The sequence below is a fragment of the Malassezia globosa genome (genome assembly GCF_000181695.2).
Source record: "Malassezia globosa CBS 7966 chromosome Unknown mgl_sf_2.1, whole genome shotgun sequence".
NCBI classification, from domain to species: domain Eukaryota; kingdom Fungi; phylum Basidiomycota; class Malasseziomycetes; order Malasseziales; family Malasseziaceae; genus Malassezia; species Malassezia globosa.
The window spans coordinates 321,998-337,626 of record NW_001849872.1 but is presented as its reverse complement, the minus strand read 5'-3'; the positions used below and the strand labels follow the sequence as shown (position 1 = coordinate 337,626).

Here is a 15,629-nt window from a genome sequence, read left to right as displayed (position 1 = left end):
GGCGGCTCTTGACCTTTCACATCAAGACGTACGCCCCCTTGGCGTCGGCGGCTCCGCTATCTTGCCATCATGTCCCGAGTCATTGTGAAGGGACTGCCGCCGTACCTATCAGACTCAAGACTGCGCGAACACTTTGCGCAGAAAGGCAAGGTCACAGATGTCAAGTTGATGAGGCGGCCGGACGGCACGTCCCGGCGATTCGGCTTCGTCGGGTACAGAACGGAGGCGGAGGCTGAAGATGCTCGAACGTACTTTGATCGAACGTACATCGACACCTCACGTATATCCGTGGCGTTGGCCAAACAAATTGGCGACCAGGACCTGCTGGCTGAAAAGACCGCACGCTTGTCCAAGTCGACCAAGGCCGACGAAAAAGATCAGCGTGCCAAGTCCACGCAGAAGAAAGATGACCAGACCGAAAAGAAGGCTCCCAAGGCAAGTGAAAAGGGCGCCACCTTCGAGGAATTCATGTCAGTTATGGCGCCAAAGCTCAAGCGAAAGTCTTGGATGAACAATGATGATCTTACGCGGGCCAATGAGGCAGAACAGATACGTGAGGAGAAGCCGATGACGAAGCGTAGAAAGTCGACGACAAAACCTGCACAGGCGGATCCATCTCTGACTGCGAGAGAGTCGGATGGGGAAACGCCCAAGGACAATGCCGCGTCGAATGAAGCGCTCTCTGACCTTGAGTACATGCGGCGACGCATGCGGCACAAAGTTGCTGGTGGCGAAGGGCCGAGTCCAGCGTTTGAGCAATCCGATTCAGACTCCTCAGACTCGGAGGGCGATCAAGATCAGGACCAAGACGACGAAGAAGACGATGAGGATGACGAGCGAGACAAAGAAGAGGCAGCGCGTCGGAAAGCTACGTTGGAAGAGCAAAAGCGACGGGACGAAGAGAATGTCGATACCATTATGGAATCAGCTCGCTTGTTCGTGCGCAACTTGCCGTACTCTGCGACTGAAGATGAGCTGGCGTCATTTTTTAGCTCGTATGGTACTGTTGAACAGGTACGTGTATCACTGACAGGGCCATGCATTAGCGGCAGCGGCAGCGACTTGGATGGCTTGGTGATGACTTTCAGTATAGGGACAACCGAGGCGATTCGTTATGGCCAGTGCGGATGTCATACTGGGAATGAAAAGATAGTAGATTTTGTCTGATACCATCCAGCTGATGCCTGCATGTGCCCAGTCTCACATGCAACTGAGTGAAGCTGACCATTGACAGGTGCATATTCCATTGGATGCTCAAAGCAAGGCCTCTAAAGGCTTGGCCTTTGTCAAGTTTGTGGATCCATCGCATGCTTTGCTCGCGTTTCGTGGGAAGGATGGTGCGATCTTCCAAGGTCGGCTTTTGCACGTGCTGCCAGCCGTGAGTCCTGTGCCCAAGCCTCAGTCATCTGGCTCATTGAAGCAGAAGCGGCATGAAGCCAAAAAGGCCATGGCCGGCAAGGATTTTCAGTGGGGTATGCTGTATATGAACAGCGATGCCGTAGCGAGCTCGATTTCTGAGCGCTTCGATGTCCCCAAAGCGACGCTGCTAGGCGCCGACGAGGTTGCTGGTGTGAGTCCCGCTGTGCGTCTTGCATTAGCGGAGACTCGGATCATCCAGGAGACCAAGCAGTTTTTTGCTGATCATGGCATGAATCTCGATGCTCTTGAGCGCGTCAAGACACGCACGGACGATACCATTCTCGTGAAGAACATTCCGTACGGGACTGGCGCGGATGAAATTCGCTCGTTGTTCGCACGATTCGGCGACGTCGCACGTGTGCTGATGCCTCCTTCAAACACGATTGCTGTTGTCGAAATGCCGATTGTCAATGAGGCTCGCGTCGCTTTCCGCGCACTCGCCTACAAACGCTTCAAAGACGCCGTGCTGTACCTGGAAAAGGCACCGACGGGCTTCCTACCGCCCCGGGGCAGCGGCGCTCCCCATGCTGAGACGATCGCAAGTGTGCAGGGCAAACGGGCACCAGAGTCGAGTCGCTCTCTTTTGGGGGCTGACACGAACGATACGGCCGCCGTGGCTGCCGCCGATGGCACTCTGTATATCAAGAACCTGAGTTTCGCGACGACAAGTGAGCGACTTGCCGATGCATTCCGTGCGCTAGCCGGGTTTGTTTTTGCCCGCGTGCAGACGAAGCCAGACGCAAAGCAACCGATGGTGCGTCTGAGTATGGGCTATGGATTCGTTGGCTTTACCAGTGCCGAACATGCCATCCACGCACAGAAAGCTATGGACCAATATGTGCTTGATGGGCATACGCTGTCGGTGTCGCTTGCACGTCGTGGCCGTGACGCGGATGACGACGCACCTGTCCAGCGAGCACCGTCGGCGAAGATGCTTGTGAAGAACGTGCCGTTCGAAGCGACGAAAAAGGACATTCGAGAGCTCTTTGGTGCGCACGGCCAGCTCAAAAGTGTGCGGGTACCGAAACAGGTGCATGGTCGTACGCGTGGCTTTGCGTTCGTTGAGTTTGTGTCGCGACGTGAGGCTGAGAACGCTATGGCAGCTCTAAGACACACCCACTTACTTGGTCGGCACCTTGTGTTGGAGTGGGCCGGCGATGCCGAGGGTACAGCTGGCGTTGATGAACTGCGCGAGAAAACGCGTCATGCATATGTGGGCGAGTCGGACCGACCCCGTGCTCTGGGACAGCGGGCAAAGATTCGAATGGGTGCCGAACAAGTTGCCGAAGCCGTTGCGCAACAAGCGAAGAAATCGGATGACGATGGTGACGACGACGATGACTGAGGTAGTGAATATGGAGTTGTGATGGGCCGAGCTAAGAGGACTCGGGGAAGGAGAGCAGACTCGTGGTGCTGTGTACGAAAAAACATATGTGCGATATGACTTTTTTTCAACCATCTGTACAATACATAGATCTTACTATTCATGAGCCCAAAGAAGGGTGATTCACTACATGTCTTGCATAGCACGCTCAATGCTATCGCCTAGCATAGGGAAGGCTTCGGTGAGAGCCGGGCCCAAATGATCGCGAAAGGACTGATGTAAGATGTCTTGTTGTTCCGTGCCATCGTTGGACGTACCCTGATGGAGGTATACTGACCCAGCGAGTACTGATTCTCACTAGCGAGGCGATTCACAAAAGCCCGCGTGTGGCTGTCCGGATTACGTCCGGCATCTACTAGGCTGCCATTGTGTCAGAATCATGGGATACAGGGCGGAGGACAAAAAAGTCCAACAGAGCAACGATCTTGTCGTGTGGAATGAACGTACTCAATAATGTCTTTCGGGATTCCATCATGAATGTGTCCACGCATGACATCGATATCGACCAAGCGATGAATCACTCGATTCCTGCGTAAGACAATACATGCTGCACGTACACGCTCTCTCCCATTTGTCGCGAGGAGCCCTCGCTTCCATCTGCTGCATGCGATGCCAATTCGTACAATGCATCGACCACAGCACGTGTACGTATATCGAGATCGCGACGCACAATGTCCTCTACACGCATTGACGACGGGTCGTTGTTCGCCTGCCCCATCGACGTAGGCGAGTGCCCCGCTTGCATCTGTGGTGGCGATGGAGACGCACTTGCCGGCGTCGCTGACCGCCGCTTGTCGGCCATAACGACGTCAGCCTAACTCGAGGCAAAGAGCAAAAGAAATGTGGCCAAGCGCAGTGAGTGGAGCTTCAAAGCTAAAGACATCTTCATCCAAAAGGTGTGTGGTGGCGGCCTTTCGACCGGTGGATGAAATACAGCACCACACGTGGCACAAACACCACCATTTGCTGCAGGCTCCCGGCTCCTTGGGAAGCCCCACCCCCTAAACGTCAGACGACACGTGTGTCCCTCGATTTCGTCTATGCAATGATATGGGGCACCCTCACACCCACAAACTATGGCCAGCCGTCGTCAGAATCGTCCAAATCACCATCGGTAATTTCACTTGCCAACTCACGCTCACGGGCATGAGCCGCATTGGCCGAGTCAAGATCAGCGCGGTGGCTGTCGACTGAGTAACGCATCGCTTTTACGCTGTCATTGTGCAGCTGCAGACAAAAGTCGATCCGCTGCTGCACCTGTGCATGCGGCTCATTGGTCGCGTATATATCAACGGCCTCATTGGAGATCATAATGGCATTTTCATGGTCGACACGCGCATCAATCACACCGTCGCGGATGGCCTTGACAATCACGTACTCTGCATCTTCCTCCGACTCCAGATGCAGCTTGCGCGTGATATCAGCCAAAGAGATGCGCGAATAAGCGAGCGAGATGCGGCGGATCCCTGTTTTGATCACATTGTGTCGCAGGCGGAGGATCAGCGAGTATGTCTTGTCGCGGAGGAAGAGTGCTTCATTCCGCTGAAGCGTCGCCTGGAACAAAGACAAATCTCCCACACGCACCGCCTGCACGATCGGCAAATACGATGCCAATGCCTGTCGTAGCAGAGGAAGCCGGAAAATCGAGCGCTCAGGCAAGTCGCCCATTAACAGCTCGACAATGATGAGGAGTTTGTAAGCCGTTTGGAGGAAGCCGCCAGCCACAGGCTTGACGCCATTGTCGTCTTGATCTGGCAAGCTCCGCTTCGTCAAGAGTCCTTGCTGAGGCGCGCGACGAATCGCCTGCTGAAGGTGCGAATGTGCATCGGAGTAGTTCAACTGCACAGCGCGGATTCGGCCCACATAGTAGTCGTAGCGTGCGACTTGTGGATTCGATGCATGTGTGCGTGGGAAGGGGGCACGAGCCACAAGCTTATCGGCCTGCTCATACAGATTGCCCTCGACAATATACATACGGAGCAACACATTCTGGACTGTCGCATTCGTTTCTGAATCATGTCGTAGAGACGATGTGCGTTGCAAAGCCAAAAGCATATCTCGCAACGACGTGAGACCCTCGTCTTTGTTCTTCTCGTAGCAGCGAGCTAGGAAAAAGACTAGCTTTGCACCAAGGATATCAAGTGAGCGTCGGTTTTGCAGCACCACTTCGTCGACAGCTTTGGCGCACAGCGCCGTAGCCTTCGCCAGGCATGCTGGCTGATCCAGCAGGTACACGACGACCAGCAGGCGCAAGTATGCCACAAGCTCTGGCAGTGCATCATCATCTGTACGCGTCTCTGATGCAGCATTGTGTGATGGCATAGCCGATGAAGCATCTGGCATTTCTTCGTCCATAGCCGCAGGCTTTTCTACTGTCTTTGATGCATCCGCCACATCGTTGACGAATGGCTGCGGCAACAAACTAAGCAACTCCTCGCGATATGTGCTCGCCTCTGGAAGGGCCTCTTGCACAACGAGTGCGAGCACATCAGCCTTTTCTTGCACGTGCGTGCGCACGTAAGGAAGCGAGCGAATGACCCGTGCCATGTAGCGCTGCTCTACATGAGCCACGCTTCGCTTGAGGAGTGTGATGTTGTGGCGCAGCAGAGCTAAATACTGTGATTTGTCGCTCTGAGGCGCACACGCTTCTGAGGCATGCTTTTGTGTCACGCTGTGCGACTCATCTGGATTTTCGCCTTTGCTCGCTACTGCCATAGTGAATGCGTGCGAGTGTCCGGCCTATCGCGTTCACCCAAGCAGCAACCAACAGGTGGTGTTAAGAAGAGCCGATTCTTTCAGCTTGTTTGGTGCTACGGACAAGAAACGCCGCGCGTCCGATCGACGACGGGTGCTCATGATGACTAAACGGACACGGCAGTCCCCCTCCGCTTCATGAAAGATCGTTTTGTCGTTTGTCTCGCCTACACATGTCGTGACAACAGCTGTGTTGCTGTTGTTGTTGTTGTTGTTGTTGCAGATGTTATTTCTCTTATTGCACCATAATCTATATATGCCCTTTCTATTTACGCCATTGTAAACCATGATAACCATCCATGTTGTAGTGAACGAAGATGTATTCTTAGTGTGCCATTTCGGAATCCACAAGCACTGATCCAAGATTCTCTCGAATGATCAAGTGCAACGCTGTTGTTGCCACGATATCGCGCAATTCTTCGCGCGAAAATCCCTTACGATCAACACCCAACGAAACGCAGCGAAGACTTGGCAGCGGCGATGGAAGCTGAAGCTCACATGCAATGCTTCGATGGTAGGGTGCCGGCACAAGTCGGCCGATCGGAATACGTGCGTCGCCATTCAACACAAGGTAGCATGTCCATGGATACATGCATAGCATGTCTTCTTTAGGTACATTAAGTCTCTGGGGAGAAAAATTCGTCGATTCGTCCGGGGGCATGTCAGTGTTTGTAGGCAGCGGAGACATTTGCTGAGGTATGCCCAGGGTTGTCGCAGCCATTTCCGCAGGTGCATCCAAATTGTTGTCGCTCTGTGGATGCAAAGAAGGTGAGGATGTGGGTGAAATGCTCGAGACCGGCGTGTCGCTATGAGTCGACTTGTCTGGCGAGCTACCCGACGACAGCGGACCATGCACGTCCGTGTTGTACAAGTTGTGTGGGTTGTCAGCACCTCCATTCCAGTCCCGAACCCACTCAAACCACACAGAAATCTGCTCGGCAGGTGGGTGCGCGGCACCCAAGCCGCGGCGGCCTAGGGGGCTGAATTGCTTCCAAATTCTTGTAAGAATCACGTTCGTCACCGCTTTGTGGAACGACTGCACCTGTTGCTTATTTGAGAACATGTTGGACACGTACTCCTCGGTGCGCTGAATTGGGTCTTCATCCACATCTGGGCGATCGTACTCTGTTATGTCCCAAACGTAGGAGGTCGTAATCTTGCCATGAGACGAGCCAGCGCCCGGAGTGGCCTGTGGGTTGTACGAGGAAATCATCGCATGCAGCATGCCCGTATTGTCTTGACTGGAATTGACCCGTGTCAGTCTCAAGTTCGACTGTGCACTCGAGCTGCGTTTCAATTTCGGGGGGCTCACGCTCTTGCTATGCAGGCTTTTTCCCAAGCGCCGCATGCGCCGCAGAAACCTGTTCTCCGGCGCCGGATCCTTTGTTTGGCGCGTATCTGTCTCAAATGAATGGCGGGTCTTACTGGGACTTTCAAAGTCATCTTGCAAGCCCACAATATCATGATCTTCGTGCAGGAAGCCAATCTCACTCGGCTGCAGTGTTCCGAACCCCTCCAATTCAATCCCTCTCCTGGTAAATCTAGCCAGCGGCTGATCAGTGCCGGCATCCAGCACGACCTTGGACCGGATATGGTGGTAGTCGAAATTGTACATGGGGATTGTGCGCCGTCCTCGATGGTGCGTTGGCGGCCCTGACCGGCTGGAAAGCGCACTTCTGGTTGAATGGTTCGATAGCGTGCGATTAAGCCCGGCAAGGTGTTGCGGGTCCCACATGTTGCTGGGGTTGCTGGCATCCGCACCGTTCCGATCATGCCGTTTCGGCCGCACAAGTTGAACCTGGAGGTTGTTTGGATGGTGCAGTTTGCGCTTAGGATTCGCATGAACGATCAAAAACAGTTCCGATTGCGCTTTACGCTCTTTGGGCGCGGTTTGATCGTCTGAATCTGAGCTCGATTGCGGCTCGTGAGCCTCTTGTGATGTCGTATGGGGATCCGGCCCATCTTCTGGATGATCTTCACTTGTTTCTTCTGGAACATACGACTTCCTAGAGCCATTGTCGTCAAAATTGATCCCCCCCGGCATGCTGGTTGTAGGCTCGCTAAAGCTAAGCGGGGAGAACATTTCCTTCATAGGAATGAGCTGGGACTGTACAAAACTAAGCATTGTGAAGATAGTGGCGTGTGCTTTGCGCAGATTTTACTTGCGCGCCAAAACAACGTTTTTGCACAACGACAATGGTGAGGGCAAGTCGTTGTGTGGGCGCGTGAGAGTGTCTTGTCAAAGGCGGTGAGGCAATTTGGGGCACAGTTCAACTAATGGGATTATTGCGTGCCCTGGCAGTGCTTAAAAAAGATTTGTACGGCGCCAAGTGCGTGGCGCGCGAGGCAGACCCAACCGCGGATGAAATCTGATGCCAAAGCTAAGTTTGGGACGTATGTGTTTGCACCAATAGGAAAGCGCCAGAATTTCGGACGCGATCGGACTAAAATACTTGCGACGTGGGACACCTACCTATTTGGGTGCGCTCGCAAGAGACCCAAGATAGAACGCCGTGGATTTGGGGGCAAAATGCAAACGTAAATTCTTGGCAGACGTGGTCACTCATGCGCCCATAGGTTTGTACATGTGGATTTCTTCGAATATGCTCCGTGCGATCTACGTAAAGAAATGGTAGGACGTCTATTTGGGCGGTGTGGGATAAGACATGCCTGCGACACCTATGCCTTTTGGTCCAAATTTCTGTTACATCGTTAGTCGTGTGCTATGGAGACAATGCAACACATGGCGCAGGCGGTGCTGCTTCTCTCCCAAACATACCTTGGAATAGCACATATGACACCAGGTGTTGACCCAACCTTGATCCCATAGGTCGGCCGGTCCTTCTTCCACGCGATTCGGTTCTAGGGACGCTCGGCATCCTTCACATCGCAGACATGCACGATGCCATTTCCGATTCGCCGCATGCTTTTGCTCGGCAAAGTCTGAGAGTCAATGCATAGGTGCAAATACAATCGTACATACACACAGGTGTTTGGCAACGCCCACATAGAGGGGTCTGTCCCACCGCTGGCGGGCCGTGTAGAGGAACAACATTCTGCATACTTAGCGATGCCGGAATAGGCAAAGGATCTTGACTTCCAGACGGACTTATGGGTAACGGCTTTCTAGCACTGATATTGGTATCGGAATTGGCTTTAGATGGAGGAGGCTGTGATGGCTTGCAATGCGATGTTGTTGGCGGATTCTGCGAAGTGAGTATGGGAATCTTGGGTTTCAAAGGAACGGCCGTGCCAAACCTGTCCTTGCCTTGACCCAAATGTGTGCGATGGCAATTGCTGCAAAATGGCTCACCATCATGCTCCAATAATGACACGCTATCCAAACGTCTGTTGCACACGACACATTTCAAGCAGTGTCGGTGGTACATTTTGGACATAGGCCCTATCACCTGTTCGGCCGCATAGACTCGATCATTACACCGTGGACATCGCGGTGCAGCTCCAAATGTCGGGGGCATGTCACCTACGAACGCGCCCTATTGACGGCGTTGGCACCTGCTTTCTTCAACGTTCCAGTTTCTCTTAGCGCGGCTGGCCAGCACTGCCCCCTCCCTCCCTCGCATTGGTTTGCACCTCTTCTCGACCAACACTCCACAGCAACATCTTCTACGCCTCCACTGAAGCGCACGCACACTCAAACGCCATCACGTGGCTTGTACACTCACATTACGTACCACGCCTATGCACGTGGACGCGCGCCATGGGACTTGGTCGAGACGAACGGCGACAGATAAAGTTGCCAGGGATCATTGATCTAGGCGTCGACCAACATGATGCCAACTCCAGTAGCACGTGGACGTGTTGTTAGGCCGTTAGGGAAAGAACCTGAGAAGTGCTCTAGCGCGGAAAGTATGGAGGCAGCATCACAGTCATATGCTGCCTTAATGAACCAGCCCGTCCCACCGGAGCCGAGTCTCGCGCCGATACCCACAGCGGAGTCAATTCGCCATTGGATTCATGCAGCTATCTATGAGCCTGATCCTGCGCGTCCCTACTCGATCATGAAACCACCGGAGGATCGTCCTGTCCGGATCTATGCCGACGGTGTGTACGATTTGTTTCATTATGCGTACGTTTTGCCTAGCTAGGTAGTTCATTGGCTCTTACGCCCCAGACATGCTCTGCAGCTTCGACAAGCCAAACTGTCATTTCCTAATGTACACTTGATTGTGGGTGTGGTGTCATCGACGCTTTGCGCAACGCATAAAAACCGGCCTATTTTGGAATCTGCCGAGCGTTACGAAGCCGTGCGTAACTGCCGTTGGGTCGATGAAGTGATTGAGGATGCTCCGTGGGTCATTGACCAGGCTTTCATGGATAAGCTTCAGATTGATTATGTTGCGCACGACGAAGCACCTTACGCCATGGCCTCATCGGGCGCTGCAAGCACTGATGTGTACGATTGGATTAAGCAAGCAGGCAAGTTTTTGCCGACACGCCGGACAGAAGGTATCAGTACCAGTGATCTTGTAGCAAGGATCGTCGCCATATATCGAGATGGACACTTGGATGCGAAACTAAAGAAGATGGGCGAGGATGCACTGGTCTCGACCGCCAATGCAAATTGACATCTGCGCTTAGTATGTAATTGCATTCATTCATTCGAAATGTACGTGAACACAGCACCCCAATTCAGGTTCCGTGCTGATGTTCAGTCCCCATGATATATCGGTCGCTAGGAGGGTGTACATTGGTAGATTATGTTTGTGTCACGACGTGTTCTCGATCGAGAGGCTTCCTATCAGCAAGTTCTGGGGTCGATGGTCGATTCGGAGCAACAGATTCACTTGGTTCTTGATGCTCTTCCGACTTGCGACGTGCGTCATACTCTTCATGGTCTCCATGCTCTCGGTAAACGTCATCTCCCTTACGTTGTTCATGCTCGTCACGGAGGCCACCATCATTGTTTTGGTCAAGCTCGTCGCGCGCGTCGCGTTCACCACGCATATGTTCATCGAGTCTTGCTGCCTGGGACGAAGATCGCATTTCATCCTCATACTCACGGGCGTACCTGCGAGGCGATGGCGAGCGACGACGGCGTGTTGGACCTCCGAAACGCCAAGAAGGAGCGGGTGCATTCTTAGCAAAGTCAATGTCGAGTCTGTATCGGCCAATGGGCAGGCCATGCAGATCGTAATAAGCATCTTCCGCATCATATGGGTCGGCATACTCGACAAACGCGTACACTTTGGAATGTGGCGTTTTAGGAGCTGGGATGTCACATCGAACGAGAGGGCCGATGCGCTCGAACTCGTACGCCAATTCACTAGCTGACATGCTAGGAGGAAAATTTTTTACGTAGAGTGTTTTTCGCCGCGCGGGGCGGCGATCATAAGGAGGCATGGTTTGCTGTCTGTGTAGAAGCCAGTCTCGTCGTGGGCGCACCTGGCCGGATGGATGGATTTGGAACTCTTGTGTCCGACCGTTGTCAAGGCACCGACCGACATTTTTGTCGGAATTGCCACGCGCGAGTGGATGTGTGGGAGCAAAAGATATCCACGTGTGTATCACGTGGATGAGCCGGGCGGCGTCGGTGCACCCACAATTCCAGCCAGTGTAGGGCGGTCAAGTTTTAGTTTGGCTAACCACTTGGATAAGTCGTAGAACGAACAAACGATGACAACGATTCCAGCCCGTTTGGCCAAGGCTGCACAGGTGTCACACTCTCTGCAACATGCACAGAGTCGTGCGCGCTCATTGTACCGCAGTTTTTACCGTTCTGTACGTGCTCATGCCACATAAAAGAGATTGCTTCTTACGCGGAATGGTAGGTGCCGGAGATCTGTGCTCTGTACCCGCTTGACGTGCCACCAGCCTTGCTGCGTGCCAAGATCCGCACCAAGTTCGAGCGCTATCGCAACGTGACTGATGTTGCCGTACTTGATGTCCTGCTGCTCAAGGGACATCAGGAATACCAGGAGACCATGAATGCATGGAAGCAGGCGCCGCACGTCATGCAGTGGTTCCGTGAGGAAGAGGCTCCTGGTGCGTATTGACATTGAAAAGGGGACTTGGTGGATCACTAACTGCGTAGCCAAACCAAAATCTTTCTTGGAGAAGTTCTATGCTACGCGTGATGAGGGACGAGGCCCCACGCACGAGGGACTCTAAATCATACTACGTTGTTCAGGTAGTTGTGGAAGCAACACACATATGGCTCGTGATATTAGTACAAAGCGGCATGCACTATAATTTTTTTTTTTCGGGAGAATTGTGTATAACAGCAGCGCTTCACAAAAAGTATTGGGACGCAGTGCTTCGTGCTGGATGCGTGCGTTCTTGATCAGGGACAGCATCGAAGATTTTGAAATGTGACGGGTTGAATCGCGATTCCTCTTGTGCTTCATCCTGTTGTGCCTGTGACTTCGGATCGAGCAAGTCATCGACTTGAAAGACCGATGCCACATTACCGCATCGATAGCAGTAGTTAGGGGCGGACCACACCGTGACGATATTGTTGTCGTGCATTAGCTTAAACCCTTCCTGTACAAGCTGGTGTGCGCGAGCAATCAAGTCCAGAGAGTTCAAATGATTAAACTCTTTTGTGACCAAGCGGCCGAAAAGCCAACCAGCACCTCGAGGACTCACGCTCCAAGTCTCGATTTCTTCAGGATCAGACCACATGAGGTCGCAGAATGGTCCTTCGTGTGGCACTTCCTGCATACGCATGATCGTGCGGATCTGATCGAGCGAACGCAACTCAGGACTCAGGCCTCCATGTACGCACAAGACACGGCCATCAATGATTGCAGCAATGTTGAGATAGTCAAACACTTGGCAGCAGTTTTTCCACACACTGGCGCTACCGTATTTTTGCATGCATTCATCGTAGAATCCATACACCTGTGTGATTTGGCGACTCTCATGATTTCCCCGCAGAAGCGTAATGCGGCCCGGATATCGTGCTTTAAGGGCTAAGAGAAGCGATAGGGTTTCAAGACTGAAGAAGCCTCGGTCGACAAAGTCGCCCATGAAAATATAGCTCGTGTCGGGCAAGTTGCCACCGACGCGAAACAGCTCGAGAAGGTCCCAGAACTGTCCATGAATGTCGCCACATACAGTAACGGGACTCGACACGGGTTGAATGTTGCTTTCTTCCAGCATAATCTGCCGCACTTGATCACAAAGCACCATCATATCTTCCTCTGGTAGATACTTGCACTCACGCAGCTGCGCAATCCATGTGTCTGGATTACCAACAGCCATTTTGCACCAGATCAATCCTTGAGGTGGTGCGTGCGTGCGACTTTGCCCTTAGCAAGGACACTATCTCAAGAATGCTGTCGTGAGACGGTTTGTCAAGCGCCGAGCAAAAATGGCCGGCGCCCAACGTGCGAGAACGTCAAATCTTTACTGCATATTTCCCTTTTCTCGTCATCGGACACTTTCAACTGCTGATGAAGTTAGCACGCACTGACTGTCCTCCACATCAATAGCGTGCGTGCAGTGATGTCGTTTGTGTGCGCTTGGAAATCCAAGTACGTCGTAGATTCAGTCTTGGGCATTTCGCAGAAAGTGAGTGCTTTTAACACGCGATGTGGGCGACGTACATCATGCGAAATAGCGCCCGTAGAGAAGATGTATCGCGTCCTGTACCGCGTACGCAACGCATGCAGCGTCTTGATCGCGCACCGATGCCTACCACGCCACCGACCGAGGGGTCTGATAAACTCAAGCAATTCGCACACCGCTTGGACTCGTGGTCCGAAGCTCGTTCTAACAAATCCATTCTCGAAAGTTGGATGTGTACGTGTGCCGCCATACATCCTTACCATCACACATACTCATGCCTTCACAGCAATTTCACCCCGCGTTCGCATCGTTATGGGCCTAGCAGCTATAGGTACGCCTACTAACATAAAATGGTCGTTACTGACTCGCTAGGTTTCTCTATTACGGGGCTATATGTAGCCGACTGGCTTGAGGACAAATATCCTGAAACGGGCAACGCATCTCGCTCGCAGTCAAGGGCAGGACCACAGCTGTCTAGGACGTCAACGAACGATGAGCACATGCCACGGTTCTTTTCCATCAGCGTTGTTGATCGTTCGTAAAATCGCTCCCTATACCCCGACGTGTATAGAAAAAAAAAACATTGGTGAATATCATACAGCACCGGTGATTCGTAACAAAGAAAACAGAATACGATTCGAGTTTGTGCATGAATGTGAATCTCAGTCAACTGACCCCTTCGATGCCGGTTAGACGCGGCATGGTGTAACAGCCAAAGCCGGATGTTGGTTGTGGAGTGTGCGTTTGGGATATATGCGGACGGGCACACGTATGTGTCAGGCGGGGCGGAAGGGGTTGTTGAGTCGGAAACAACGGCCGAGCACATAGCACCGCGCTTGGTCTTGAACGACATCCATTGAGGCACCGTCGTAAATCAACTATGTTGAGTGCCCTTCTTTCTCGTCGTACATCTGTATCTTTGCGGGCCATGCAGCCCATGACGCTACCGCGTGTGGTGCCTGCCATGTCGCGAGGCCTTGCGTCGGGCTCTGAGCCTTATGATGTGGTGGTCATTGGTGGCGGTCCAGGCGGCTACGTGGCCGCAATCAAGGCTGGTCAGCTTGGCTTGCGTACAGCCTGCATTGAGAAGCGTGGATCTCTTGGCGGCACTTGTTTGAATGTTGGGTGTATCCCATCGAAGTCGCTGCTGAACAACTCACACATCTTCCATGACACAACGCATAGCCTTAAGAAACGTGGCATTGATGTCAAGGATGTGACGCTGAACTTGCCGACTATGATGCAGGCCAAAGAAAAGGCTGTGACGGGCTTGACAAAGGGTGTAGAGATGCTGCTGAAGAAGAACAAGGTCGACTACATCAAGGGTATGGCGAGCTTTGCGTCACCGACATCTGTGGATGTTCAGCTGCTGGATGGCGGTAACACGCAAGTTGAGGCGAAGAACATCATCATTGCAACGGGCAGTGAAGTGACACCCTTCCCTGGTGTAGAGATTGATGAGAAGCAGATCGTCAGCTCGACGGGTGCTCTGTCGCTTGAGAAGGTGCCGGAAAAGATGGTAGTGATTGGTGGCGGTGTGATTGGTCTTGAGTTGGGCAGTGTGTGGAGCCGTCTCGGTGCGCAGGTGACGGTGATTGAGTTCCAAGACAGCATTGGCGGCCCTGGCGCCGACGCTGAGCTTGTGAAGCAGTTTAAGAAGGTGCTAGAGAAGCAGGGTCTCAAGTTCGAGATGGGCACGAAGGTGTCGTCTGTTGAGAAGAGCAATGGTAAGGTGTCGCTGAAGGCAGAGACAAAGAGCGATGGCAAGACTAAGGAATTCGAAGCGGACGTCGTGCTGATGTGCATTGGTCGCCGTCCCGTGACCACTGGCCTCAACCTCGAGGCTATTGGCGTGGAAGTGGACCAGCGTGGCCGCGTCGTTGTCGATGACCAGTACAACACGTCGTGCAAGGGCGTGAAGTGTATTGGCGATGCGACCTTTGGTCCTATGCTCGCGCACAAGGCTGAGGACGAAGGTATTGCGGCCGCCGAGATCATTGCTTCCGGCTACGGCCACGTAAACTACGATGTGATCCCTTCTGTGATCTACACGTACCCAGAGGTGGCGTGGGTCGGCAAGTCGGAAGAGACGCTGAAGGCAGAGGGTGTTGAGTACAAGGTGGGCAAGTTCCCCTTCATGGCGAACTCGCGTGCCAAGACCAATGACGAAACGGACGGCTTCGTTAAGTTTGTCGTCGAGAAGGAAACGGATCGTGTGTTGGGTGTGCACATTATTGGCCCGAATGCCGGTGAGATGATCGCTTCCGCATGCTTGGCCATGGAGTACTCGGCTAGTGCCGAGGACATTGCCCGCACATGCCATGCCCATCCGACGCTGTCTGAGGCGTTCAAGGAAGCTGCCCTTGCTAGCTATGACAAGCCTATCAACTTTTAACCGCATGGCCCAAAGGCACAACTACCATCGCCCGTCCCCGCCCCCCACTGAGTGAGAGATAGAGATGAGATGATGCTGGTGGATCTTGTACGTAGGTCGAATTGATACGGCTGTCCTTGATGCGCTTAGAAGACTCAGGAACTG

The 15,629-nt window shown here is 53.0% G+C and overlaps 9 protein-coding genes across 9 annotated transcripts; 4 read left to right on the top strand and 5 right to left on the bottom strand.

Annotated features, from left to right (window-relative positions):
* Nucleotides 1–69: 69 nt before the first annotated feature.
* MGL_0988 (uncharacterized protein) lies at nucleotides 70–2,764 on the top strand (the record flags this gene model as incomplete). The annotated part of the gene is made up of 2 exons (XM_001731668.1): nucleotides 70–1,014; nucleotides 1,235–2,764. The coding sequence occupies 2 exons, from the start codon at nucleotides 70–72 to the stop codon at nucleotides 2,762–2,764; spliced, it is 2,475 nt and encodes an 824-aa protein (XP_001731720.1).
* Nucleotides 2,765–3,877: 1,113 nt separating this feature from the next.
* Nucleotides 3,878–5,518, bottom strand: MGL_0987 (uncharacterized protein; the record flags this gene model as incomplete). The annotated part of the gene is made up of 1 exon (XM_001731667.1): nucleotides 3,878–5,518. One exon carries the CDS (start codon nucleotides 5,516–5,518, stop codon nucleotides 3,878–3,880), a length of 1,641 nt encoding a protein of 546 aa, XP_001731719.1.
* Nucleotides 5,519–5,882: 364 nt separating this feature from the next.
* Nucleotides 5,883–7,682, bottom strand: MGL_0986 (uncharacterized protein; the record flags this gene model as incomplete). Its single annotated transcript, XM_001731666.1, has 1 exon — nucleotides 5,883–7,682. One exon carries the CDS (start codon nucleotides 7,680–7,682, stop codon nucleotides 5,883–5,885), a length of 1,800 nt encoding a protein of 599 aa, XP_001731718.1.
* Nucleotides 7,683–8,198: 516 nt separating this feature from the next.
* On the bottom strand, nucleotides 8,199–8,946 carry MGL_0985 (uncharacterized protein; the record flags this gene model as incomplete). The annotated part of the gene is made up of 3 exons (XM_001731665.1): nucleotides 8,199–8,258; nucleotides 8,337–8,500; nucleotides 8,541–8,946. 3 exons carry the CDS (start codon nucleotides 8,944–8,946, stop codon nucleotides 8,199–8,201), a joined length of 630 nt encoding a protein of 209 aa, XP_001731717.1.
* A 402-nt stretch (nucleotides 8,947–9,348) lies between these two features.
* On the top strand, nucleotides 9,349–10,146 carry MGL_0984 (uncharacterized protein; the record flags this gene model as incomplete). Its single annotated transcript, XM_001731664.1, has 2 exons — nucleotides 9,349–9,647; nucleotides 9,693–10,146. The coding sequence occupies 2 exons, from the start codon at nucleotides 9,349–9,351 to the stop codon at nucleotides 10,144–10,146; spliced, it is 753 nt and encodes a 250-aa protein (XP_001731716.1).
* A 130-nt stretch (nucleotides 10,147–10,276) lies between these two features.
* On the bottom strand, nucleotides 10,277–10,921 carry MGL_0983 (uncharacterized protein; the record flags this gene model as incomplete). Its single annotated transcript, XM_001731663.1, has 1 exon — nucleotides 10,277–10,921. One exon carries the CDS (start codon nucleotides 10,919–10,921, stop codon nucleotides 10,277–10,279), a length of 645 nt encoding a protein of 214 aa, XP_001731715.1.
* A 273-nt stretch (nucleotides 10,922–11,194) lies between these two features.
* Nucleotides 11,195–11,689, top strand: MGL_0982 (uncharacterized protein; the record flags this gene model as incomplete). The annotated part of the gene is made up of 3 exons (XM_001731662.1): nucleotides 11,195–11,299; nucleotides 11,350–11,563; nucleotides 11,613–11,689. The coding sequence occupies 3 exons, from the start codon at nucleotides 11,195–11,197 to the stop codon at nucleotides 11,687–11,689; spliced, it is 396 nt and encodes a 131-aa protein (XP_001731714.1).
* Nucleotides 11,690–11,809: 120 nt separating this feature from the next.
* MGL_0981 (uncharacterized protein) lies at nucleotides 11,810–12,784 on the bottom strand (the record flags this gene model as incomplete). The annotated part of the gene is made up of 1 exon (XM_001731661.1): nucleotides 11,810–12,784. The coding sequence occupies one exon, from the start codon at nucleotides 12,782–12,784 to the stop codon at nucleotides 11,810–11,812; it is 975 nt and encodes a 324-aa protein (XP_001731713.1).
* A 1,186-nt stretch (nucleotides 12,785–13,970) lies between these two features.
* On the top strand, nucleotides 13,971–15,485 carry MGL_0980 (uncharacterized protein; the record flags this gene model as incomplete). Its single annotated transcript, XM_001731660.1, has 1 exon — nucleotides 13,971–15,485. One exon carries the CDS (start codon nucleotides 13,971–13,973, stop codon nucleotides 15,483–15,485), a length of 1,515 nt encoding a protein of 504 aa, XP_001731712.1.
* Between the last annotated feature and the right edge of the window lie 144 nt (nucleotides 15,486–15,629).